General features: G+C 41.7%; 2 protein-coding genes across 7 annotated transcripts; one reads left to right on the forward strand and one right to left on the reverse strand.

Moving 5' to 3' along the window:
• The first annotated feature begins 6,224 nt into the window (after positions 1 to 6,224).
• fbxo2 (F-box protein 2) lies at positions 6,225 to 13,827 on the forward strand. 6 transcript variants are annotated; one of them, XM_080461436.1, is made up of 8 exons: positions 6,387 to 6,465; positions 6,550 to 6,667; positions 6,846 to 7,028; positions 7,149 to 7,214; positions 8,657 to 8,783; positions 12,776 to 12,868; positions 12,939 to 13,077; positions 13,150 to 13,603. In XM_080461436.1, exons 4-8 carry the CDS (start codon positions 7,178 to 7,180, stop codon positions 13,282 to 13,284), a joined length of 531 nt encoding a protein of 176 aa, XP_080317562.1. In that variant the 5' UTR covers positions 6,387 to 6,465; positions 6,550 to 6,667; positions 6,846 to 7,028; positions 7,149 to 7,177; the 3' UTR covers positions 13,285 to 13,603. The 6 variants fall into 6 exon arrangements, with proteins under 6 accessions (XP_080317559.1, XP_080317561.1, XP_080317564.1 ...); XM_080461435.1 differs by lacking the exon at positions 6,550 to 6,667 and having other exon boundaries at positions 6,227 to 6,465; positions 6,893 to 7,028; positions 13,150 to 13,760; XM_080461437.1 differs by lacking the exon at positions 6,550 to 6,667 and having other exon boundaries at positions 6,248 to 6,465; positions 6,961 to 7,028.
• A 55-nt stretch (positions 13,828 to 13,882) lies between these two features.
• svbp (small vasohibin binding protein) lies at positions 13,883 to 19,959 on the reverse strand. The gene is made up of 3 exons (XM_080461439.1): positions 19,832 to 19,959; positions 15,291 to 15,427; positions 13,883 to 14,742 (listed from the first exon to the last, which is right to left on the reverse strand). Exons 2-3 carry the CDS (start codon positions 15,402 to 15,404, stop codon positions 14,656 to 14,658), a joined length of 201 nt encoding a protein of 66 aa, XP_080317565.1. The 5' UTR covers positions 15,405 to 15,427; positions 19,832 to 19,959; the 3' UTR covers positions 13,883 to 14,655.
• Between the last annotated feature and the right edge of the window lie 5,477 nt (positions 19,960 to 25,436).

Consider the following 25,436-nt stretch of genomic DNA (forward strand, 5'->3'; position numbering starts at 1 on the left):
TTTTTTTAAATTTATTTATTTATTTGTTTTTTTATAATATCCCAGTGCTGACAGTGCAAGTCCATAATAATTATTACTACAGCAATATAGCAAACATCGTGTACATTAATGATGTAATATTAATTAGCTTCGCTTTAATATACGTTGTTCATGATGTTCACTGATGTTACTGTTAAAGGGGACATATCATGCTAAGTCCACTTTTTTAGCCCTTAAATGCATTTTGTTGTATATTTAGAGTGTTTAGAAGTACAGAAAAGTTCAAAGTAGTCTCTTCAGGTGCTCCGTTGATATCTTTATATTCTGTTTTGGTCATATTTTGCGATCGGTTTCGATTTTTCTATTCTCTATTACGTTTTTTGAACAATGACGTCACAGTATTCTCAGCGGAACTGCCAAATTAGGACATCGACATTTCGAGCAATCCGCCATTTTTGTTTCTCGCTGCGATTTTGTAGTCCAACCGAAGTTACGAGAGGATAAGTCGAAATGTTCGGTTGTTGGATGTAGTAACCCACAAGCTTCGTTACACCGTCTCCCAGCATCAGAACCTTTTCGAAGTGCCTGGTTGAGTTTTATTTTTCACAGAAATGTACCCACATCTGTGGGTAAGGTCATTTTTGTGTGCGCGAAGCACTTTAAGGACGACTGCTTCAGCAACCTCCGCCAGTATAAAGAAGGATTTGCCGAAAGACTTGGTCTGATTGAGCGGTCAGTTCCTTCTATCTATGGAGACGACGAACAGAGCACTTTGGTAAGCTGTATATAACGCTAAAAAGTGTGATGATAAGACGTCCCTGTCATTGTTTTGTTAGCATTAGCAGTTACACCGTCTTCATATGTTAGCACTGTGTGCTCGTTTTAGATTATAATGTAACTTCTGTGTTAAATAGTCGTTGTAATACAGGCAGTATTGTAGTAGTGGGCATGGATGGAGAAGTTAGTGTAAATATAGTAACACACCATTGCGTTACATCCATATGAAGACGTTGTTCTGAAGGTGCATCATCGTCATTTTCATCTCGCTCCGCCGGGTCCGACTCTGGCTCCAACATGTATGGCTGGATGGACAAATCTTCCGTTGTTGACATTTTGTAAATAATGTGTGAATATAAAGTTTCTGCGCCGCTAGATAATTGTATCTGTTCTATCAAACTACAAAGATGGCCGAACAGGGTGACGTTGAACCGAGTGTCACCTCTGCAACCTGGAGAGGAGGCGGGGTATGAAGTGTCTCATTTGCATTTGAAGAGACCGCCCCAAAACGAGTTGCTCTCAGAAGCACATCAGAAAAGGGGTAGAAAAGGGGCCTGTGGAGCTCTAATAATGAGGAATTCAGACCCAAGCATTGCAGTTCCGCGTTGTATAGACCACAACTGTATGATTTATATGTAAAAAGGAAGGATTTAAAAGCATGATATGTCTCCTTTAAATACTTACCTGGACCTGAGTAAACCTGTGATGTGTGTGTGTTAGAGTGGTTATACTCAGCTTGTGAGGACCATCAGTAGAGCCAGGAAGTGACGGCGGGGTCTCGGAACAGCTGGCCGTTGACATAGAGCCTGTCCACGGTGATGACGGCTCGGGATCCCTCAGCGATTAACTTCTTTCTTACGGGAAAATGCAGGCGGCGGCGGTCCAGGATCTCCTTCGGGAACTGGTCGTTGACGCTGAAGTCCGTCCCTCGTAGTTCCCTGCCGCGACTCTTCACCAGCTCTTTCTGTTTGAAATGGTCAAACTTGGCGACGATGGGCCGCAGACGCTGGTTGTCCTGTCGTCTTGCTCCCAGGCGGTGGACGCGGGCGAAGGTGATCTTGCTCACGGTGTCGGCTGGCAGCTTCAGGCTCACCTGCATGAAGTCCCGCAGCGACGTCTCGGCGTCCTCTTCCGCCCACTCAGGCAGTCCCGCGAAGACAAGGTTGTCCCGCATGCTCCGACTCTGGAGATCTGCCAGCGGAGGCGGGGACAGTTCTGAGTTATTCCTCCTGTGAGACGACCTCGGATAAGTTCTGGTCAGAGATAGTTCCTCAGGGGGAAAGGGTGTGAAGATAAGGGCAAGGTGGGGGCAGAGCCTTTGTTGCATCTTTATCCTAGGAGAGAATATAAACAACCTCTGGTTGTCATGGGAATCCAATGAAGATTAGAGATGTTTTGAGGTCAGGGTGTCTTGTTTTGTAGCACCCTGAGTACAAGTCTCTGGTCTCCAGCGAGTTTAAATCCAAATCTGTGGCCATTTCTTTATTTTAGCGTCCCCTCAGGGCGCCCAGCTTCTCCAAGTTGGAATCCATTTCATGCAAACGTCCAGAAGTGGCATCCTGCCTGCTTCTGAGTTCGTTTATCGTATGAGTCTGAGTGTTCAGAGCCCTGTTCAGTCCTTCAGTGATCACTGACAACCTTCCCAATGCAGCTGCCAGCATTTTGTCAACTTTGCGATAGGTTAGGTAGTTGCTCACTCCAATCAGCAGCATACCTAATATTATAAATCCAAATATGTAGACGTCTTCCACGTCCTCCACGGAAAAAATCGACAGGCACACTAACCTCCACGTCGACCAGGAGTCGAGAGTGTACCCGGCAAAATGAGTTCCGTCAGGACATGAGGGCTCTCCTGTGCCCGCTTTTCCAGTGAAGAAGATTTTGTCGATTGCATTCAGAGACCAGCTGATCAAATCCATGGTTGGTTTGGGTTCGGATAGAGATGAGAGAGAGGCTCTTATTAGAGTTGACGAGAGACACACGGGACAGAGAGCAGCAGCAAGCGAGGAGAGATAAGGGAACGGAGATGGAGGAAATGCGACCGCCTTCGTTGAGAGCCAGAGAAGAATTGAGAATTAAGTGACTTCACCTCATCCCGAAGTCCCTGGTTCTCAGTGGTCAGTTCCACCACCTGCCGCTGGCTGAATTCCAGCGAGTCCCGGAGAGCCTGAAACTCGCGGTGGAGCACCTCGACCAGAGTGAGCCGGGCATCGAAGCTGGACAGCTTGGTGTTGATGCTGTCCAGGATGTCCTCGAACTGTTTGGACGGCGAGGAACTCATGGGTGGGTAATTCTCAGGACGGCTTCTTTTAGATGAAGCAGCTTGAGGCGTCTTCGGCATGACGAGACGGTCGTAGCACTCATCCAAGTAAGCTTGAAGAGCTTCGATGGTTTCTTCTTCAAGCGTTGTGGGTGATCTTAATTTCCCTTTTGTTATTTTGTTTTGTTTTGTTTTTTCCTTCCGTCTAACGGAAAAGTTTGTACTACAAGCAGGGTGCTGCCATGTTGGATTGCACTCGATGACATCACACTCGAATTACTCACTGCGCATGTCGGAAACCTCTCACCTCTACCCTCTATTTCTACCAATAATATTGATTGTTGATCATTCACACACCTACTATAAACTCATTGTGGCTCTGGCAGTGTTGTTTACATTATCCTATCGTCAGCCTGACATGTTTTTACTTATGACATGCCATTTATAAAGACATGGGGGTGGCCCAGTTAAGAACATAAATAATACCAATGCAATTGTAACCCTGTTATTTTGCCCTGTCTTATCCTAGAATAGAGTATGATTTAAACACTTGTTAAAATGAATGAAGTGTAATTCTGAGTTTCGCCAAAAGGTGGCAGTGCACTAACACACTTAGCACACTTCTTCGTTTTTTTCTTTCTCTGGCATCCATCTTGCTAAGCTAAGCACATCGTGGAGAGACAAACCGAGAGCACCTGTGAATGTTTAGAACTCGTTGAAACTTAAAAGAAAATCATTTAGAAACGTGGTTATCCTGACTGTTTTTTTTAGAGGATTCGTCTGGATCTGATTCTTGGTTCTGCTGAACTGGATTCCTCATCGTCCGTCCTGGTGCCTGGTTCCCTGATCCATCTCCTCGTCCAACAGCGCTGCAACGGTCACACTGGGGTATCCCTCTCCCTTTCCCTCCCCTCTCCCTTTTTTTTATGGACACTGAGTATTACGGATCCTAATTTGAGTGCACTCAGGGGTAAATTTTATTTGGTACCCACCTTTATATTTTTTTGTCTTTTATTTTATTCTTTCCTGAGATCTCAGAGGTTATATTGTTGCTGATCTGTACATTTGTTGTGTTATTTCAAATGAAACGTTGACTTACAAAAAGAAAGAACTGGAAACGAATACTAATTCAAACTAAGACTTAAATCTGTTGTCATGTGCTTCTTTTGGAGTGGAATCTACCAGTTATTAAACTGTTAGATGTATATACAACCAGCCTCCTCATCGAATCTAGATTTAGATAGCCTTACCTTCGAATCTTAAGAGTTCCTACTAGCAGGAAAAGCACCGTAGGGCTACACAATATTAAGACAAATAATACCAATGCATGAATGATGAATGATGTCCAGGGTGTCACGTATGGTTCTTAATCTCAAAATGTAGAACATCCAGTCACAAGAGGGGCCTGGGGTTGAACATTCCAAGTGATAAAGCTTTCTATTTACAGTAAAAGTGTCATCTGGTTTATTGTTTTTGGTTACGAAAAACTGCAACAGCAATTTTACAATATTACAAAATAGTAACAAATTCAATTATACAAAAATTTTGCAAATACTTCAATAATGTTGATGAACAGAGTTACCAGAAACAAGGTAACACAAATTGTTTAGAAACAAATATAAAGTGGAATAACTCTGTAATAAAACTATGTAAATGTAAGTAACTATGTGCAAAAAGTTTAGTAAAAAAAACAAAAATCTAATTAAACTACCTTAACCCTAATTTGACAATCACATTTTTGTTCCTCAGTTCTTCCTCAAAACTCCACCCACTCCTTAAAACCTGTGCTTCCTGGCTTTTCATTTGTGACATCACTGTAATACATCTGATGGCCAACTTTATTGTTGATACTAATCACTGCTCGTCCACTCAGCCTTTCTTGTGCCATGGAAGATCTAAAGTACTTTTTTTATTCATTTGAGGTTGGAAAAGCTCCGCTCTGCAGATGCAACAGTCACGGGGAGAGTCAGGCTCTCCAGAGAGCTCCCCAAAGATTTGGGTACAACTCACATATCTCATTTTGAGAATTTGAATTTTGAATTTTATTGTAAGGAAAGCCCCTTGAGATGCAACATCTCGTTTACAACGGGGACCTTGAAGTCAGTGAGTAATTCAAAGGGCTTTAGGAGGTTCTGGAAGGTTCTCCATCTCTGTAGCCAATGCACTCCCATCAATATCAGACTGTTCTCCAAAGGTGAGTTTGTCTCTGAGAAGTTTACACGGGTCCTTCCTTGCCTGTGCATCAAGTAGGCTAAAGTGGAAAAGCACTCCAAAAATGCTTCTGACCTCCCCTTGGGACTGAAAGCGGTCCTCCAAAGACTGGACAGTACAGTCTACCACAACATTAAAAAAGGATTCTTCCAGCCTCTTCATCGCATCAGATTGTGTCTCATCGAAAAGATAAACTTCTCTCGTTTCTAAACTAGCTAGCTAATTTGCTATTCACGGCTACACAAATCTCTTAATGTACCTTTATCTTGGCATTTTTTCTCCCCTTCCACTTTCTTCCTCTTTCTTTTCTCTGCACCTGAAGGATATGTCATTTTTTGTGACATTGTTTTGCCTCTACCTGCTCTTTGGATGCACAGTGGTACTGCACGGTGGGAGGCGCACATCACCGGTGGAGCAGAGCTCTGGCATTAGAGAGGCAGGGTGAATCCCTAGCCTTGGGCCGACTCTGTTGAAAATGATCTGTAGAAAATTAAGTGAATACAGTTCAGGGCCCATTGTTAGTTTGTTGGCAATAACACATTTCTACAGTATTACAGTTTATTCATATATTATATATTAAAAAATAAACAAACAAAAAAAACATTCCTCTTGCTTCCCCCGACCAGCCGCCACTGCAAGTGAGGTCAGCAGAGATGTGCACACCAAGGAACTTGAAGCTCTCCACCCAAGGTGTTGTGTGTTAAATAAAAGTGGTTTAATCACAAAAGTGTATTCAACAGTCCGGAAGTGAATATTTTGCTCTGTTCTGAAACATCTGCAACATTTCCCAACTTTTTATTTTGCAGCAGATGTAAAGGAATGTCTCCCCCCTGCAGCACAGCAGGTCGCTGTGTGTTGGCTCTGACCGATGTTTGTACTGAGTGCATGCATGTGTGTCTCCGCTGGGGCCTGCTGGATGGATGCAGATTGGGTGTTTTGTGTCCGTCCTCCTTCTCCTCCTCCTCCTCCTCCTCCTCCTGCTCCTGCTCCTCCCTCTGCGGTTCTCTGGATGTGTGTGTGTGTGTGTGTGTGTGTGTGTGTGTGTGTGTGTGTGTGTGTGTGTGTGTGTGTGTGTGTGTGTGTGTGTGTGTGTGTGTGTGTGTGTGTGTGTGTGTGTGTGTGTGTGTGAGTATAAAAGCCAGCCTGTCACGAGGCCGCTGTCCTGCAGAGGAGCTGGAGTGTGTGTGTGAGAGGAAGAGACAGAAGAAACGAGAGTCTGCACCGGGCCTTCCTCCACTGTGAGTAGCACCTTTTGCAGTGTGTTTCTTTCTCTGTTGCAGTGTTATTAATATGCACACAATGTAACACTCTGACTTTTTGAGGTCACGATGACTCAGCTGTTTGCTCAGATTAATGCGGATCAAGTGTCTGGTGCACACAAGTCTGTTTGTCCACTCAAATAAACTACATTTACAGACAAAACTACCACTTCTACTCCTGGTAAATGTTCCTTTTCCTACTTTATTGTTAGAAAACTGATATAAAAAAAAAAATATATATATATATACATATACACATATATATATATATATATATACACGTTTCCAGTCCAGCCAGTTAGATAAAATATTTCTGCTGACTGATGTCTGTCTGATCCTCTGTGATTCCTACCATTCAGCTTGTACACAGCAAGGATTTTTCCCTATCTGCTGACTCACTGCACAGGGGATTAGTGTCTGGAGTCTGCAATCCTGCAATACTGGTTTATAGGAGTGGCCTTATTTGCACCTCAGAGATCAGATTCGGAGTCCAAACCAAAGTGAAGTCCTGGGCCCGGGTTCGTCAGCACTTTCCTGAAAAGGTGACCCTGATGATCTCTGAAGTGAACAAAGGCCTGATTCACAGAGGCAGATGGGATCAGTGCAGATCTGAAGCGCAGGCGTTAATGCGGAAGAAGCTGATTCATCTTTTTCCTGTGCAGGTTCTGCATTTCCTGTACAAGCTGAAAACATGGCCAGAAACCTCGTCAAGAATCCCAGTGGGGAAGGTAAAATGCACAGTTATTGGAATTTCCTCAAGTTGTACTACCCATCAATGTCTGGGAACTGGAGGTCTGAGTCTATCTTCAAGATAGGAGGATGGCTGCTGGTCAGGAGTCCTCCACTGCTGTGATTGGCCCGGAGAAGATAGGAAGTGGGTCACAGGGAGTGGTCTCTGGAGGAAGTCCGCCTCTTGGATTACTGTACATGTGAATTTGGTCTCTTTCATTCACCTTAAGTATTGGGGGAGCACCAGCCTGCTGAGAATGTTCTTGTTAAATGAATACTTGTGTAAACTATAACTATCTCAGGCCTGTTGTCCTGAGCGCGCCACAGTTTTGGAACATGCAGGATACTGGAAATATTTAACACTCCCTAATGCTTCTACAAAATGATGGAAATAATTCTTTATTATCTTCTCCAGACTATTTATAGAGCTATAAGAGCTAAAAAGGTAAACATTTCCAAAGTTGTGAAAACTGCTTCTAAATCTAAAACAGCTAAAATGGCAAAAAATGTCCAAACTCACAAAAAAATTGAAAAAACTGATAAAATGTCTGCAAAACACAAAACACCGCCAACTAAAACAGATTCCAAACAAAAAGCTTAAACCCCTAAAAAAGGATGGAAAAGGCTAAAACAGTTGTAACAGCTATAACAGTTATAAAGCTTCAACTACCAAAATAAAAGAATGGCTAACTGTTTCAAAAATGCTAAGCTAGCTAAAAATGGCTAAAATGGTTCAAACCTAAAGACTCATAAAAAAAAAATATGTGTCACAGCAGCAAAGACAGCTAAAAATGTTAGATAAGAAATACAGTTTCTGTATACATTGAAAAAGTATGTGCATTTTAAATGTTAAACATGTTTTATGGTTCCTGTCAAATATTATTTGTTGTGACTCGAATGACTTTTTGGTCATAAAGCTTTCAGACTCTCTGAACGAGAAGAACAAGGGTCTCAGTATTTTGTTGTCTCGGCTCTAAAAGGTACTCTAAAGCCCAGTTTCCATGGTTCGGGTTTTTGTGCGTTTCCACTGCAAGAATTGTGGATGGTACCGAAATAACCGCTCCAAAGGTTGATGCTTTTCTGGTCACCCTTTCATAGCGGTGTATGTAAACAACAACAACAACAACAACAGAGGATTCATAAGGTCCAGATCTGCTGCCCCCGGCTGAGATTACTGTTGCATCGTCACGTAGCTGCGGAGCTCTCAGCCCCGCCACATTTTAACCGTACTTTCTGCAGTGGAAACGTGCAACAGATTTGAGTCTGGGTACGCTTTGCCGTACCGCTCCGTTCCGTCGCGGCACATTTTGTGCAGGGGAAACGGGGCTCAAGACCTCATTACATTACGATTCCTGTAACAACACCTAATCCGTTGAAAAAAAAAAAGTGTTGCTTTTAGAAAAACTATTTATTTCTCTTTAAACTGGTGATTTCCCTCCAGAGGAGCTGGAATTCTGGGAGCTGACGCAGAACGGGGGGAGTCAGTGGAAGGTGGAGGACATGCCCGGAGACTGTGGCTTCGACTTCTGCAGAGACGGAGTCACCAAGTACTTTGCAACCTCCTTTCAGTGAGTGTAAGAAATGGTTACAGTGTGGGACGGAAACATTATCCTAACCAACACACTGGAAAACACATACTACACACAAAGATCTCAACACGCAAGCATGCCAAATACTTATTACATACACACAAAAACAATTACATATACTTGCTAAGGAAAAAGTATTTGGCTAGGCCTGTTAGTTACTGAATTCAGGTTTTTGTTTCTATATCAAATATCAGGTGCGTCAAATCCATAATTTCCTACATGACCGTGTCCCCGAGCTAAACTCCATCCAACGCCTTTCAGATGAACTGGAACAGAGAATTTGGGCAGTCTTCTCATCTAAACACGTCTAAATGCTCAGCAGTCGTGTCAAGACTAATTTTAGCTCAGAGGCGATATATGCCTCAAATTCATCCAGAGTATGCCGGACCAGTATAATAGTGCCATATGCAGAATATATGTGATGAAAATGCCTATATTTCCCCCAAACCAAATAAAATGACTGCTGAAAATGGTGACAATCACAACGTTATGTACACCGTACTTCCTGTTTACAGCAGGTGGCAGGGTGCATGGTCATCATTGTGATGTAGCTGTGATGAGGCTGCCCTGACCATGTACAAGCATTTTTCACTGCACTTCCTGTTTCGAGGCGAAACGTCAAACAACCTCAGATATTTTAAATTGATGTAAGTAAGCTTTGCTCACCAATGTTGTTTCTATCACAAGACTTTTCAGGTGAATTGGAATTAGCCCCTAGGAATGCTAATATAACTTATAAGTACAGATACCATCTCTTTCTCATTAGTACAAGTTGATGTTTTCTACATAGACAAGAAGGAAATTCTTTACCTTAACTTTACAAAATCCTTCACTCTGTTGATATACAAAAGATTTGTGTGAAGAAATGAGAAATGTGCGTTGAACTGTGGCTAATTTTCTTTCTGCAAACATCATACATGTAGGTATGATACAGTACACATGATTTGGTGTATTGTAATATTCTATGTGGGATTAACAATATTAGAATGTTCTGATTTGTTATACATGATAGGTAAAACACAACACACACACACACACACACACACACACACACACACACACACACACACACACACACACACACACACACACACACACACACACACACACACACACACACACACACACACAATGAGGAACATAAGTATTTGAACACCCTGCAATTTTGCATTTTTCTCCCACTTAGAAATTGTGGAGGGGTCTGAAGGATCCTTTAGGTCTGAAATTTACATTGTAGGTGCATTTCCACTGGGAGAGACAGAAGTTAAAAAAACTTTTCAGGAAATCATATTGTATGATTTTTAAATAATAATTTATTTGTATTTTCTATTAAGTATTTGAACACCTGAGAAAAGCAGTGTTAATATTTGGTACAGAAGCCTTTGTTTGCAATTCCAGAGGTTAAATGTTTCCTGTAGTTCTTGACCAGGGTCGCACACACTGTAACTGGGATGTTGGCCCACTCCTCCACACACATCTTCTGTAGAGCTTTCAGGTTTCGGGGCTGTCGCTGAGCAACATGGAGTTTCAGCTCCCTCCAAAGATTTTAAATTGGATTTAGGTCTGGAGACTGGCTCGGCCACTCCAGAACCTTGATATGCTTCTTACAGAGCCACTCCTTGGTTCTCTTGGCTGTGTTCTTTTGGTCATTGTCGTGCTGGAAGACCCACACTTATACATACACACGCATACATACCTCAAATATTTAATTAGCATACCTGAAAAGGGGTAGGAAGAAGTAAAACTTATCAAATGTCACACCTTATCAAATATTCGATAGTTGCACTTTACAAATATTTTTCTGTGTTAACAATATATAATATATATGCAAATGTATGCAGTAAAAATGCTATGTAATATAGAAGATATATGTATACACCAAACAATATACACACACATACATATATTAACAAATATATACAAACACAGACATATATGAAGAATACATTCAAAGTTTTGCATTCAAACACATTCAGACAGTGCACCCCTTCCCAATATACATGTTTACACACAATGCAATACATGCAATACAATGCATACATGTTTCAAGGCAAATGTGACTGAGACAGACAGTCATCATGGTGCAAGGCCCCAGTTACTAGTTTGGCTTTTGGCTGCCAGTGGTTTCTCGATTCTGATGCAACATATACATTTTGAGGCTTATTGGACCAAGTCCAGGCTATTTACAATGCATGTCATTATTGGGGGCTATCCTAGGCTGTAATTGTTGTTATTGACTGTGTTGTGTTTTTGTTGTTTAGTTAGTCTAGTTCGATAGTTGGTTTAGTTTAGTTTAAAAGTTGTAAGTTCCCAACCAGGAGTGAAGAGGGTTTTGTGTTTTATTGTCCTCCTGCCATGGTGTTCCTGTTCGTTTGTACAATAAATTAAAAACTTTATTGGTCAAAGGTGTACGGTCGGAGTCACTCTCACCCATGATGCTTTGTATGCACATTTGTTGTCTTCCGGTATCTCGATTGTGAGTAACCATACCTCGACCAATGAGATAGGCGGCATTCTGCATTATCATACTCGTGTGAGTATGCTGTCATCTCATTATTCACAGAATAGTTGAGGCAGCATGCCCTGATAGACATTATTTTCCATTGACATTTTACAGTCTTTATTTGATTCTCATGTGTGTGTGATGGCGTGATTAGCCATTGCCACACCTCCAAATGGCACATGAGTAAAAGTAATCATTTGTATGTGATGAGGGCCGGCCTTTTACACATCACTTCCTGTTTTTACGCTACACTTACTGTTTTGTGGCGAAAAGTAAAGTTTTGGCCATGGCCTCAGATATTATGGTGCCATTGTGATAAGCTTTGCTCACCAATCTCTATTCTATCACCACGCCAATTTTCAGGTCATTTGGAATCATCCCCTTGGACTAGTTCTCTCTAGAAAATTCAATTTGGTCCAAAATCTGCGGAAATCTTATATATATTTCAACATTGCGGACTTCCTGTTGAGTTTTCGGTATGGCCCTAGGATAATTTTTTGTTGGTCTTGGCCTGTTACGTATGTGTGACGATTTTCATAGCTTTCGGTGAAACGGGATACTGGGGCTACCTTTTTCCAATTTTTCCTTTTTCCAACATTGAGAAAGTCACATGTGTAACTCTCCCAAATTATTATAATTTTCGCTGGACCTGACAAGTGTGCAAAGTTTCACAAAAAGTTATGTATGCTGAGGCCCTCAAAAAACGCATCTGTTCGGGCTAACAAATAAAAATAATAATCCCTATGGTTTCAATAGGGCCTTATGCACTGTCAGTGCTCAGACCATAATGAAACCTTCTGGTGTGAAATACAGTGAAATGTCCCAAAAGCTTTCATTGCTGTTGCATTATGGGTGTTTTTATAAACTCGCCATGACAGCATGGCTGTGAGGCTAGTTTTGTAGCAACAAGCTAACTCGCTTTCAAGGCAGCATCACCATGCTACTCTTAAGTCCTTTGTTTACCAAATAAATAAATATTTTCATAGAATTTTTACAATTGTCTTGGTGGTTAGTTTGGCTGGATTGGAGCCTGATGCTCAGTCCACAGGCCAAATGTTTGACACCTCTGGCTTACAGAATGAATTGGCACAAAACCTTCGGAGAACTCCATATTTAAGGTTTTGTATCCAAACGCAACGTTAATACAGTCCCTTGTGGTGTAAGCATCTGATTACTTTTGTCCCAAAGACCCCGTTTACACGACATTGAAAACGCACCATTTTTGCATTCCCGCTTAGAAAGTTTTGCGTTGACACAGCAACATTTTAAAAAACAATCTTCATTTACATGGAAATGGTAGAAATGCTAAAAACAATGTAGTTTTCATAGAGGGCCACTAGTGGGTGCTGTTTGTTTTCGTAATGAAACCACACACACGTGGGTTCATGTAAACGGACACCTAATGAATATGTTTCACTTGAAAGCGTGGTGTAAACGGGGCCTGATACTGGCGAACATGTTTTGGCAGGCTGTGTCTGAAGGAACAGGTCATCGACCTGGTGGCGGAGGGCTACTCCCCCCAGCAGCTGGATGATGTGCCCATGATCACCGTGGAGGATTGGTGAGACACGCTTGTCCACAGGGAAAGTTTGTGGCTTTCTGTTAGACACTGAAGCGAGGCTCGCCTGCAGGTACTGCGGGAGGACGGACTGCGGCTGCACCTACCAGATAACTGTCAGTCTGTTGGACGAGAACGAGGAGCTCATGCAGGAGTTCAAACCCGAGCCGGTGACGCTGGACCCGGACATTGACGACTGCTCGTGGAAACAGGTGCTCACAGACAGATAAACGCATCACAAAGAAAACCAAGGGTGGTGAATTTGCTCTCTGCTCTCACTCCAGGTCAGCCACACGTTCTCGGACTACGGCCCCGGGGTCCGCTTCATCTGCTTCGAACACGGAGGACAGGACACCAAGTTCTGGGACGGCTGGTTCGGGGTTCGGGTCACTGGAAGCTCTGTGACCGTCGAGGTCTGAACAGGAGGACTGGGACGGGGAAGGAAATACTCCCCGTAGGAGGCGAAAAGAGAGCTTGTTTAGGGCTTTAGATGATTGTTTCCAGGTGGGAGAGCTTTAACTTCTACTCTACACCTCGGTACATCCTGCTGATCTACTAAATCTAACCCAGAAACCAGTAATGGCACCATGTTTCTGCTTCACCAACACTAGCCTCTCTAAATTGCTGCTTGATGTGTTAAGTACTACCTCTGCTCAGTGACGCATCCTGAGGACTGGGTCAGTGTTTGGGGAGATGAATGCAAAGAGGGCATGAAATAAACGGCTGTAATTACACTGTAATGAAGCATCTCATGGTGTTTGTCTTCAGGTACAAAACAGATATCCAGACAGAGGATATTGACGAACACACTGTGTGGACGAGATGCGCTCGTAACAGAGATAAAGATTCTTTAGTGGATTCTTTTACAAAGGAAATTAAAGCGTCTTCCTCCTTCCTTCATGAGGCTTTAATTCTCCACCTAAATAAGAACATTAAAATTGTTTTCCACTCGTTCAAGATTTAATATATTAGTTCTGAAATAATTTAACATCAGTATGAATAAAAAAACAACAAAAAGCCTTGAACAGTAAAATCTTTTAATAAGTGCAAAACTGACCAAAAATAAGCATATTTCACAACTTATAGTTGAAAAATCTCTATTTCATAATGTCGGGCCTAAATTGTTATCTACAGAATATTGATGTGCTTTGGAATTATTATTAAGTTATACTATTTAGGACAAACAAATAAATCTGACCAAATAAGATGTTTTTCTTTAAAAATCACATTTTTATTGTCATAAACAAGACAGCTGGTTTCAAAGTGGACGGCATCCTGACGAGCACCATGTAAATCCATAAGTTGTTCAGGTAGACAGGATTGTAGCAGTGCTGAATAAATGTAATGGAAAGACTAACGTTGACAGCAAACGTAGCGGTTCACATGACGGAGGTCAGAGGGAGGGCTGAAGTACTGAGAACACTGAGAACACTGTGTATTAGAGCGAGAACATGCCTCTCTGCTCTGAGCTTGTATCGGTTCAAAGTGGTTTGAGAAAGAGAAACTACAAGGCTGAGATGACTTCAGGATTCTGTAGTAAACTCTCCAAGAGCTTCCTGGAAAAGTGGTTTTCAGTGTGGGGGGAAGAAAAGCTAGAAGAACTGTCTGTGTGTGTGTGTGTGTGTGTGTGTGTGTGTGTGTGTGTGTGTGTGTGTGTGTGTGTGTGTGTGTGTGTGTGTGTGTGTGTGTGTGTGTGTGTGTGTGTGTGTGTGTGTGTGTGTGTGTGTGTGTGTGTGTGTGTGTGTGTGTGTGTGTGTGTGTGTGTGTGTGTGTGTGTGTGTGTGTGCTTCTCATTCTCCTTGTGACTGCATCTGTTTGCAGAAGGCCTCGAACTGCTGCTGCTCCAGCTCTGTCATCAGCTTGTTCAGGGCGTAGATCTGAAAGAAGACACGACGGGCTCATTAATTCACTGAACCAGAAGCTCACGGAGGCTGTTTACAAGATAACGTTTTCATTGGGTGTCGGTTTACACCACAACGGTGGTTGGAGCTACCGAAAAAAATGCTTTTTAAAAAAACGACTCCCAAGGTAGAACTTTTTGAAAACGCTTCTATTCAGTCTCCATGGAAACAGGCAAAACACAACTTTCTGGAAATGCTCAGACTCTGTCTCTGTGTAGACGGAGAAACACTTCTACCACGAGAGAACCATGGCCACAGTAAATAGTTCTTCTGCACATATGCGAGTGGATGGATAGCGGTTTCCATGGAAACTGACAGTTTTCAAAACGTTGCTGTCTAAACGCAAAACTTTCCTGAAACGAAAACATGTTGAAGTGTAAACGGGGCCCAAGACACGTGTGTGTGTGTGTGTGTGTGTGTGTGTGTGTGTGTGTGTGCGTGCGTGCGTGCGTGCGTGCGTGCGTGCGTGAGAGAGTGAGTGTGAGTGTGAGTGTGAGTGTGAGTGTGAGTGTGACATCCTCCACCTCGGCCCTCTGCCGCTGTTTGAGCTCCTGGTGTGCAGATTTCTGCCGAGCTCGGTCTCCTCTGGTCGGAGTGGAGTTCAGCTTCGGTTTGTCCTTCCGGCAGGTGGGCTCCATCGCTGTTCTCCCGCCCAGATGACCTGGAAGGATCCAAAACAGACAGAAAGTTAAGATGTGAAAAACTGAGAGGAGATCAAATGATTTGTTGGGGATCCACAACAGACAGTTAAAAAGAAATCCACAACAATAAACAGAAGATGGGCACACAAAGCCACAAAACAATGAAAAATAAATAGAAACTTACAACAAAACAAGAGTAGAGATACACAACATCTACAAAGGTCAATCAAAATGGAAACAAACTATCAAATTACCACAGAGAAATGCAAAACAAAACAATTGTAAATTGAATATATGGAACACTAATATAAAAATGTCTCACATTTATTTAATCAAACTTAACAAAACCAACGATACCTCCTGGAATTCAAGAGCCAGATTTTCTTTTGTTAAGAAAAACCTGATTCTACAGTTTGAAAGGAGACTGAATTGTTAACACTCACATTAATAGCTGCACCATTTTCAAAAACATTAACAAGGAATTCTCTCAATACGTCTTAACCTGAAGACGTACTGAGGCTGGATGCCTGTTTTAGACGTAGGAATAAGTTTGTCTTTTGTAGCAACGGGCTTCAGACTAACCTTGCACCGTGACCTCACTTGTTGCACGTCTGTCGTCACAAACCCAAACCAATTCTCGACAACTGACGATACAGTTCTTTTTTTGGGAACAAGCATCTCGCTCTCACGAGCGGTAGCCACCTTGTTGCTGTGTGTGCATTTCCACAGACATTATAAAGGATAGGCACCTCGTCCCGTGAGAGTGATGCAGCGTCGCCGCCATATTGGATGGGGCATCACGATCTCGTCGAGCACCAGAGTCAGCGGGAGTTAACTTAGAACGAGCAACTTGTCCATGTTTTGTTTCCTTAAACTTTAAGAGAAGCTGAAGAGAGCCGAGCAGTGGACCTTTCTCAGTCTTTCTCTGAAAGTGAACCTCAGACTGATGATGTAAGTATTTGATATGTTGCATAAAGCTGCGAGCATCATGGATCTGCTTCTATTAAAATCTCTCCTTTGCTTTGTGCAACTTTTTTTTAAACATACTCACACATACACTTTTTACTAGGGATGTCCCGATCATACTTTCTTGCCCCCGATACCGATCCGATTTTTCAGAAATAAGTATCGGCTGATACCGATACTTTCCCGATCTGATACTCACATTGCTATTGCAAATATACTCAATAGTTTATTTTTGGAGCAACTAAGATGTCTGAAGCTAAAAGCACTATTGGCAGAAGCTTTGTTTAGCTCGAAATTATATTAAAACTCACTTATTGAATCAAAATTCTTCTCTTTCTCTTTAGTTGTTGTTGTAAACTGAGGGTACAGCCACATGACGAAAGAACGATCTTTTTCCTCTCTGGCCTTCTCCCAAAAAACCGTCCACACCTCACTATGAACACGGCTCAACTCGAGGCTTCAGGGCATGTAGTACACATGCCAGGCCTTTAGGGGCGCTGTGACTCAACAAACAATAAAAAAGCAGAAGAAGACAGACCACATAGAACTTTAGAAGTAGACTTCTGCACATAAACACAAAAACCACTATATATAACTGTAGTTTTATAGGTCTATGGCCCCGCTCCGCCTGCTTCTAGCTTCTGCAGCTCGACCGGAGCTTGTAGTCCCTGATTGTTGTGGTTATTAGGTGACGTTGCAGACTGCGTTTTTTTTTTTTTTTTTTTTTTTAGATCGGCGGATTTGCCGATCCCCGATCACTCACAAATCACCAATATCGGGCCCGATCTGATATCTACCGATCGGATCGGGACATCCCTACTTTTTACATGCTATAGATCGATAGATATGTAAACTTACGTACACACAGCACCTTTCGCTGAGACAGACAGACAGACAGACAGACAGACAGACAGACAGAAGTAGTTTGCAGTGGACTGTGGGCGGACACTATGAATTGCCGCTCCCTCCCCCCCAAAAAAGTATGTTTTGCTGAAGATTTGTTCCAACACAACTGAGTAAAAAAAAAAAAGGTGTGATGTGTGTGTGCATATGCACGTGCATGTGCCTGAAATAGTTACATTGAATTGAATAAACTCACAGCACACAAAAACAGAAATATGAAGACATGCTTGTGTTATTGGTGTGTGCATAAGGGCCATCTCTCTCGCTCTCTTTCTCTCTTGTTCTCTGTCTCTCTCCATTTCTAAATGTAAACTTTTATTTATATGCCATATTATATGTCAGTCTTTGTAAAAAAGCATAATACAAAGTGTCTCAGCATTCACAATCATATTTGTTATGTGTGATAATTCAGGGAATGATGATTATTACAGGCAGACTATGCAATTCTCAGTAGAAATATATGCACTGGAGGTGCAGAGTGCCCCATCCAAAATGGCGCCGAGCTGTGACGTCAGCTCCAGTAAGCAGCGCCAGTCAATGAGGCATCACTGTATATTGGCCGTTTTCCAATTCTTAGAACACCAGTGTGTACTCGCATACCTCATGAGTAGCTACTTGCAAGGCGTCCTCGGAAGTACAGAAATACAAATACGCAAGAACGCATCGTGGTTAATGGAGATTTGGAACACAAGCGTACTTGATAACATGTGGCTGTCATGATGATGGACCTTAAAACTGAGGAGCACGACTAAGGAGGCAGAACAGGGGGAGAAGAGCCAGCAGGAGGAGGAGGAGGAGGAGGTCTGTTGCCTCTCTGCCTTGGTAGGTGGGTGATTAATTCATGACATTTTATATGATGATCAAAACTTTAGAACATTATGGTAAAATAGTTAGTACCTTTTCTGTCACATACATGCTGTGTATAGTACATTGTATAGTAGTGTACAGAACTGTGTACAGTACTGTGTATAGAATCATGTATATTACAGTGTTACTATTACGTCTGGCCTCCTATAAGCCTTTATTTTACTATTCATCTCTTTGAAGTTCAGTAATTATTCAGTTATTTTACTGTTTTACTGAAGATCCCTGATGTTTATTAATTAAATTAACCAGCTTTTCACAAACCTGCTGCTTGCTGTCATCCTTCTGGTCATGTCATTAATATGTACTGTATTACATTAGTCTAATATACATCCTACAGTTAAACACTCCAATCATTAGCTGTAATAATTTCTCTTTAGGATAAATACATAAATGGCTTATACTGTTGAGCAAAGAAAAATAACAAGCAAGATAAAGGAAACTTTATTTACCAAATTTCAACAGAACCTACAACAGTAAAACCACAAAGAAGCTAGAAACATGATGTACATTGCTTTTAAAAATGAGTGTTTCCTATGCTAAAGGAGGTTATAAAGGAAGCATTGAGCCTCCTTTCCTGGGCTTATTGAGAATTTGAACGTTCCTTATCATGGTCGCTACTTAAACACTTCCGGGGTTAAGAAAAGTGGAAAGGAAAGGAGATAGGAGGGACAATTCGGATAAACCCTAAGAATTGGGTCAGTACTTGGTCTCCCACTGATGACATTTCACAGGTACACAAGAACACAAGTATGGACAAGTATGGGTCTGGGAAAACGGCCTTTCTGTCTATGTGCATTTCTGTGAGAGAATCAAGGGGGAACTGTAGAAGCTACAGAGCTACGGAAGCTTGCAGTGGCAAAAAGTGTGCTGTGGCAAGAGAAGAAAAAAATAGATTTTCTTATTTTTTTAAATCGTCCACAACAAAAAACTCGAATTAATCAAAAATAAAATTGATACATCGCCCAGGCCTACACTGAACTGAGTAATAAATGTTGACACAACAATTAAAGTGATTCATTCCCGACAAAGACACACGAAATAATCAAAACGAAGAGGGATAAAGCACAAAAAGAGTTCAAAACCTCCTAGAAATTCACAAATAACTGACAGAAATGCCAAAGCGGATACACGAACACAAAAAGGGAACAAAATTACAAAAAGTCATCACAGACATAAATCTACCACACAATCTTCACAAGGAGTCACAGATTGATCACAACAAGGCAAAACATTCAACAAAAAGAGGCAAAACTACACCCAAAGGAATAAAACTATTGAAAGGAAACAAATAATGGCAAAAAGATTCATAAAATCATCACAACTCGGCAAAAAATTTAAAAAAGAAAAGAAAATGGAACCAGAGAAGCAAAGTATGGAACACAACCGAAGACACAAAACCTCACAATGTCAACACAAACACACAGAAATAGAGCAAAATGACACTGAGTCCGGGAATGATCAGGATCACTCAAAAACTACAGTAAATAGAGACCAAACTCTCCTCAAGGACTCAAAACTCCCCACAAAGAGACTCATAGAGTAGTTTGACTGTGTTCAATTTGTTATAAACATGTTATAATTCAGGGCTGGCGTCAGGTTAGCTCAATGCTAACTGTCGTTGACATCTTTCATGAAAACAGCAATCAAATGGAAAAGAAGCGTTTAAATAAACATTATATCGAACTTACCCCTGATAACAGATTTATATTCAAATGCAGAATACGTGTTTTAAGACGTTGATTTGACGATAATTGCGGAATCCGCTGCAGCTTGCTGCTGGCCGCTAGTGAACAGCTGTTCCTCCAGTGCAGCGCGTAAACAAATCCGTGCTGACACACGAGCAGTTCAAAATAAAGGTTCCACTTTTATGTGTTCTCAAGTATCAAAAAACGTGATTTGAACATAAAAACTCTTTATATTTCCACTAAATATGCCTTTTTATAGACTCCCTGTATATTCACAGATGTATATTAATAAGGAAACTCGTTTTTAAAAATATTTTCCCTTTTTATCTTAATCTATAACATAAATATTTTTATTCACCCAGTTGTTTTGTTTCTCACACCTTTTATAAATGAACTTCATGCTTTCTAATGTGCTCAAAGTCTAACGTTTTTCTCCCCTTTAACATATCATGAATTATCTCTGAGACTCTCTGTTTTAGTTGATAATTCATGATATGTTTTAATTCTCTCTGTCAGAAAGTGTTAAGATGGACGTACTACCCAAAACTTTCACATTTTAAGGTTATGGCGCTATTTTACCTTCTCAAGGTGGAATTTAGATGTATGTGTCCCTTGAACTAAAATGTGTGACACTCCTGAGGATGGATAATCTGAAGTTTTCTGCTGGTGTCCAATCAGGTCTGTCCACTAGATGTCACCCTTGTCTAAGAGTCCAGATTCCATCCATTCATCCTTCTCTCCTACTCTGTCCGGCTGAGGACAACAGAGGAGTTTCAGGTAAAATTTAAAAACATTATCAGGTGAAATCAGCCATCCGTCCATTTTCTCCCGCTTATCCGTTTCACGGGGGTGGCAGTGTGAGCACTGTCACCCAGATCACATTGCACCAATTAAGAACCTTTCCTGTGGGTGGTGGTGCCCAGCATTGGACATGAACCCATTACCTTGAGATAGGAAGTCTCATGCTCTTCCAACTGAGCGAGCCGAGGAATGAAATCAGCCATGAAAACTTAAACGTAAAACAGTAGACTTAACATAAGTCCATGTATCTAAATGGCTTGGTCCTGTTCAGGGAGCAGGAACTGATTCAAAACTGTCTGTATTTTAGTTAAGTACCTGCAGATAATTGGTTATAATTACCAAGCTCTTGGTTGGATTGGACAGTAAAGAAAATACTTTCATTAGCTTATCAATGACTGGGAGGATGACCTCCAATATTTATTAAAGGACCATTCAACTGTCTCCTTCACACTCACAGTCACACTGTGTAGACATTGAGCATGTTTTTGTACTGCGGGAGTTAAATTAGCCTGACAAAACCCCTGCATGCAGAGAGAACATGCAAACTCTACAAAAACCAACACGGACACAAACCGGGGACGATTACATCATTTAGAATTTTAGGAATCTATTACGGCTGGTAGCGACATTTCTACCGTCTACATGGAGACAGAGATGGAGAGTTTCCAGAAAGTTGTGTTTTGCCCCGTTTTCAAGGAGACGGAGTCCGAGCCTTTTCAAAAACGTTCTACCTTGGGAGATCATTTTAAAAATGGGCTTTTTCAGTTCTTCAACCACCAGAACAGCAACACACACACACACACACACACACACACACACACACACACACACACACACACACACACACACACACACACACACACACACACACACACACACACACACACACACACACACACACACACACACACACACACACACACACACACACACACACACATCTTGGGCCTGTTTACACTACAACATGTTTTCGTTTCAGGAAAGTTTTGCGTTTAGACAGCAACATTTTCAAAACTGTCAGTTTCCATGGAAACCGCTATCCATCTACTCACATATGTGCAGAAGAACTATTTACTGTGGCCATGGTTCTCTCGTGGTAGTAGTGTTTCTCCCGTCTACACAGAGACAGAGTCTGAGCATTTCCAGAAAGTTGTGTTTTGCCTGTTTCCATGGAGATGGAGTTGGAACATTTTCAAAAAGTTGCGTTTCACTGGCGGTACATTCATCATGTCAGAAGACAAAATGTCATCATGACGAGGGACAGAAGCAGTGAAACAAAGGCAGAGCAGTGTTTCCTCATCTCCTCACACCCTCACGTTGTGACAGCACTGCTTGTCAGCCTGCTGGACTGTTGTTATGAACCTCAGGTCCGTCTGCGTGCCCTCTGGCAGTCCGACGCTGCAGAGACTTATCATGTGGCATACCAACGGTTTACCTGGATTTATCCTCAAACTACAGGAGAGGGCTCTTCCTCGGCATAATATCCTGCCAAGAGCAACCTCTTGCAGAGCGGCCTGCTGCTGCTCCTCAAATGAAAAACACACATATAAAGCCTCGCAATCAGCTGCTACCTTCATACTTAACAGTATTTTTGTTGAAAACACACATGATTAATCTATGAGCTCGTCTGATTTGCAGCTTGCTCAAAAACTCAGAACCTGCTGTAGTAAAGCTGCAGCGGAGGCCTGCAAACAGTTGATTCCTCTCATCTGACTGCCACCTGGAGACAGCGGGCAGTTAGTGGAGTCATCACGACTGCCACCTACAGAAAGACGTCACGGTGCCGACCACGATGTCTGACTGAAAAGAAGCAAACAGCCGTGGCGATGACAGAGCCAAACTTAGCAGCGGATCACAGGGAAGAGGTGGTGCAGGTGTGGCGAGTGACGGCACGACACCTTAACGGATGCGCTGACAAGCTTGTAATGGAATGGAGCTGTGCACAGGCTCAAACCGCTCACTGTATCTCGAGTAGGACATGTATGGAAACATGCATCTCTAAATCACACTCACAGACAGGGAATGAAGCATTCATCAACAAGCAAAGTTACATTCATGTCTGTGTGCATCCACTCACAAATGGCAGTCAGCTAACTCAGGCTCGGACCTTCCTGCTTTGATCACTACAACAATCGTCTTTCATTCCTGAGAGGCTTTCTGATGATATGACAGTAAAATACAGAAAAAATTGAACAGCAGCGAGTTTTTAAACAGAAATTTGTCTGGTCCTTGTTTCTCTTTCCATCATCTAATTCCAAACGAAGCACCAGAGAATCACCACATCTGAGTCTCGTTCTCCAGGTTTCTCCACCTCCAAGTCTAGTTCTCCAGGTTTCTCCACCTCTGAGTCACGTTCTCCAGGTTTCTCCACCTCCAAGTCTAGTTCTCCAGGTTTCTCCACCTCTGAGTCTTGTTCTCCAGGTTTCTCCACCTCTGAGTCACGTTCTCCAGGTTTCTCCACCTCTGAGTCTTGTTCTCCAGGTTTCTCCACCTCTGAGTCTGGTTCTCCAGGTTTCTCCACCTCCAAGTCTAGTTCTCCAGGTTTCTCCACCTCTGAGTCACGTTCTCCAGGTTTCTCCACCTCTGAGTCTGGTTCTCCAGGTTTCTCCACCTCTGAGTCACGTTCTCCAGGTTTCTCCACCTCTGAGTCTGGTTCTCCAGGTTTCTCCACCTCTGAGTCTGGTTCTCCAGGTTTCTCCACCTCTGAGTCACGTTCTCCAGGTTTCTCCACCTCTGAGTCTGGTTCTCCAGGTTTCTCCACCTCTGAGTCACGTTCTCCAGGTTTCTCCACCTCTGAGTCTAGTTCTCCAGGTTTCTCCACCTCTGAGTCTGGTTCTGCAGGCTTCTTCCTATAAAAAGAGAGTTTTTCTGTTCCTCCTTTGCTTGCTCAAGTGGGATTGTTGGTTTGTTGTCTTGAAATGACCGTGTTGAATTTGGCACTATACAAATAAAACTGAATTGAACAGTGTTAATTACCTTATTAGTTGCGGTGAATAATTATTTACTAAACTAAAATAAGTTAGTGACTGTTACAGAATGACCAAACATCCTCATGTCCACTTTGTACATCCTGTCCAGATGGTTTGGTAAATTCATGGCAATGGGCATTTTTAATTGTTTTTAAATCAGCAGTTTTTCCTACAGCAAACTACAGTATTTGCTTTGTTTGGTGTCATCTCTAAGAAGTGGCTCTGCTACACTCACCATTACTCGAAGATAATGAAATACATGACATATATCGGAGGAACATCTTTTCTAATCTGCCTTCAAAATGTCAAAGTATTTGTTCAACTTAAATTAGAAAAAAAAAATGTTTTTCTGGTTAAAGCATACATATATATATATATATATATATATATATATATATATATATATATATATATATATATATATATATTTAAATGTTTCTTTATTTCTTTTTACTGTTTTTATTGTTACTCTGAAACCTCTTATAAAAATATAATATTTTGTTCTAATCTCCGATACATAGTCCCAAAATCTTTAATGATTTGTAAGCATTATAAGGTGTACTTTCATAACAATAATCACTTAATAGCATGTTACTACTAAAAATACTGGTGTGTTTACATATTTTACAGTAAGGCTTTATGTGAACTTCATTCCCAACACAGTTCGGGTTGCAGTGAAGTTGAAATCAACATCTAAATATTGATATGTCCGATACCACATATGTTTTTCTGTCAATTGTCATATTACAGTAACAATATTTTCATTGTAGCAAAGATTTTTTGTTCATCAAAGACAAAAGTTGTAAAACTGTTTGGTGGTTAGAATAACTTCAACCGTGCCCTTGAATTTCCTGGAATCAATAATAAATGAAATACATTATTATCGAATGCTCCACACATGATGTATGTATGTATGTATGTATGTGTGTATGTATGTATGTATGTATGTATGTATGTATGTATGTATGTATGTATGTATGTATGTATGTATGTATAACTGTTTGATGATGGATAGATAGATAATTGATGGACGCATGGAATGATGATGGAATGATGGATGGATGGTTAGATGTTGCATAGATTATGGATAGATGATGGGTGGATGGATAGATAATTGATAGATAGATGGTTGGATGGATAATTGATGAATGGATGAGATTGATGGTTGGATGGATGGGTAATTGATGGATGGATGGACGATGGATTTAAATTTGATGAATGGATGGTTGGATGGATAATTGATTAATGGATGGATGATTGATCGTTGGATGGATGGATAATTGATGGACGGATGATGGATGAATAATTTAAGGTTGGATTGATAATTGATGGATCAATGGATGATGGATTGATAATTGATGGATGGATGCCAAAGAATTCCATGCTCTGTCTCACCAATCAAGGCCATCACCATGTTGCAGGACTGCATCAATCTTCAGTAGAGGCTGGTAGAAGCATGAACAAAGGTGAATAAGAGATTAGAAGGTGAAGACATAAGGGAAGAGAAGATGGAGAGATGGTTAAAGGTTTATGGAGTGGCAGAGAGAGTCAGAGACGGGAGGAATGAGGTGTGGAGAGACGAGCCAAGGAGACGGCAGCACCACAAGTGTGTGTTAGGACCCTTGTTCTTCTAAATTAAACCCTCTCTCTGGGGGGAAACGCAGCTCTGACTGCTCTTTCACACCAGCGTCCCTGAACACACAAACTCACCACAACCTCCTAACCCACTCACCAGTCACATGCCAAAATACACACACATACACTGCACACGCACACACCTCCACATGGTGTGTACAAATCCCCGTGGACATGTACATACACGTACACACCAAGTCATT

Source organism: Lipophrys pholis (genome assembly GCF_963383615.2).
Source record: "Lipophrys pholis genome assembly, chromosome: 4".
Taxonomy (NCBI): Eukaryota; Metazoa; Chordata; class Actinopteri; order Blenniiformes; family Blenniidae; genus Lipophrys; species Lipophrys pholis.

Bases quoted from the DNA above. Each gene is read 5' to 3' on its own strand.
- fbxo2 (XM_080461433.1), top strand. From the start codon at position 7,178: ATGGCCAGAAACCTCGTCAAGAATCCCAGTGGGGAAG. The intron at 7,215-8,656 runs GTAAAATGCACA...ATTTCCCTCCAG, and splicing joins CAAGAATCCCAGTGGGGAAG to AGGAGCTGGAATTCTGGGAG. The intron at 13,078-13,149 runs GTGCTCACAGAC...CTCTCACTCCAG, and splicing joins ACGACTGCTCGTGGAAACAG to GTCAGCCACACGTTCTCGGA.
- svbp (XM_080461439.1), bottom strand. From the start codon at position 15,404: ATGGAGCCCACCTGCCGGAAGGACAAACCGAAGCTGAACTCCACTCCG. The intron at 14,743-15,290 runs GTGGAGGATGTC...GTCTTCTTTCAG, and splicing joins AACAGCGGCAGAGGGCCGAG to ATCTACGCCCTGAACAAGCT.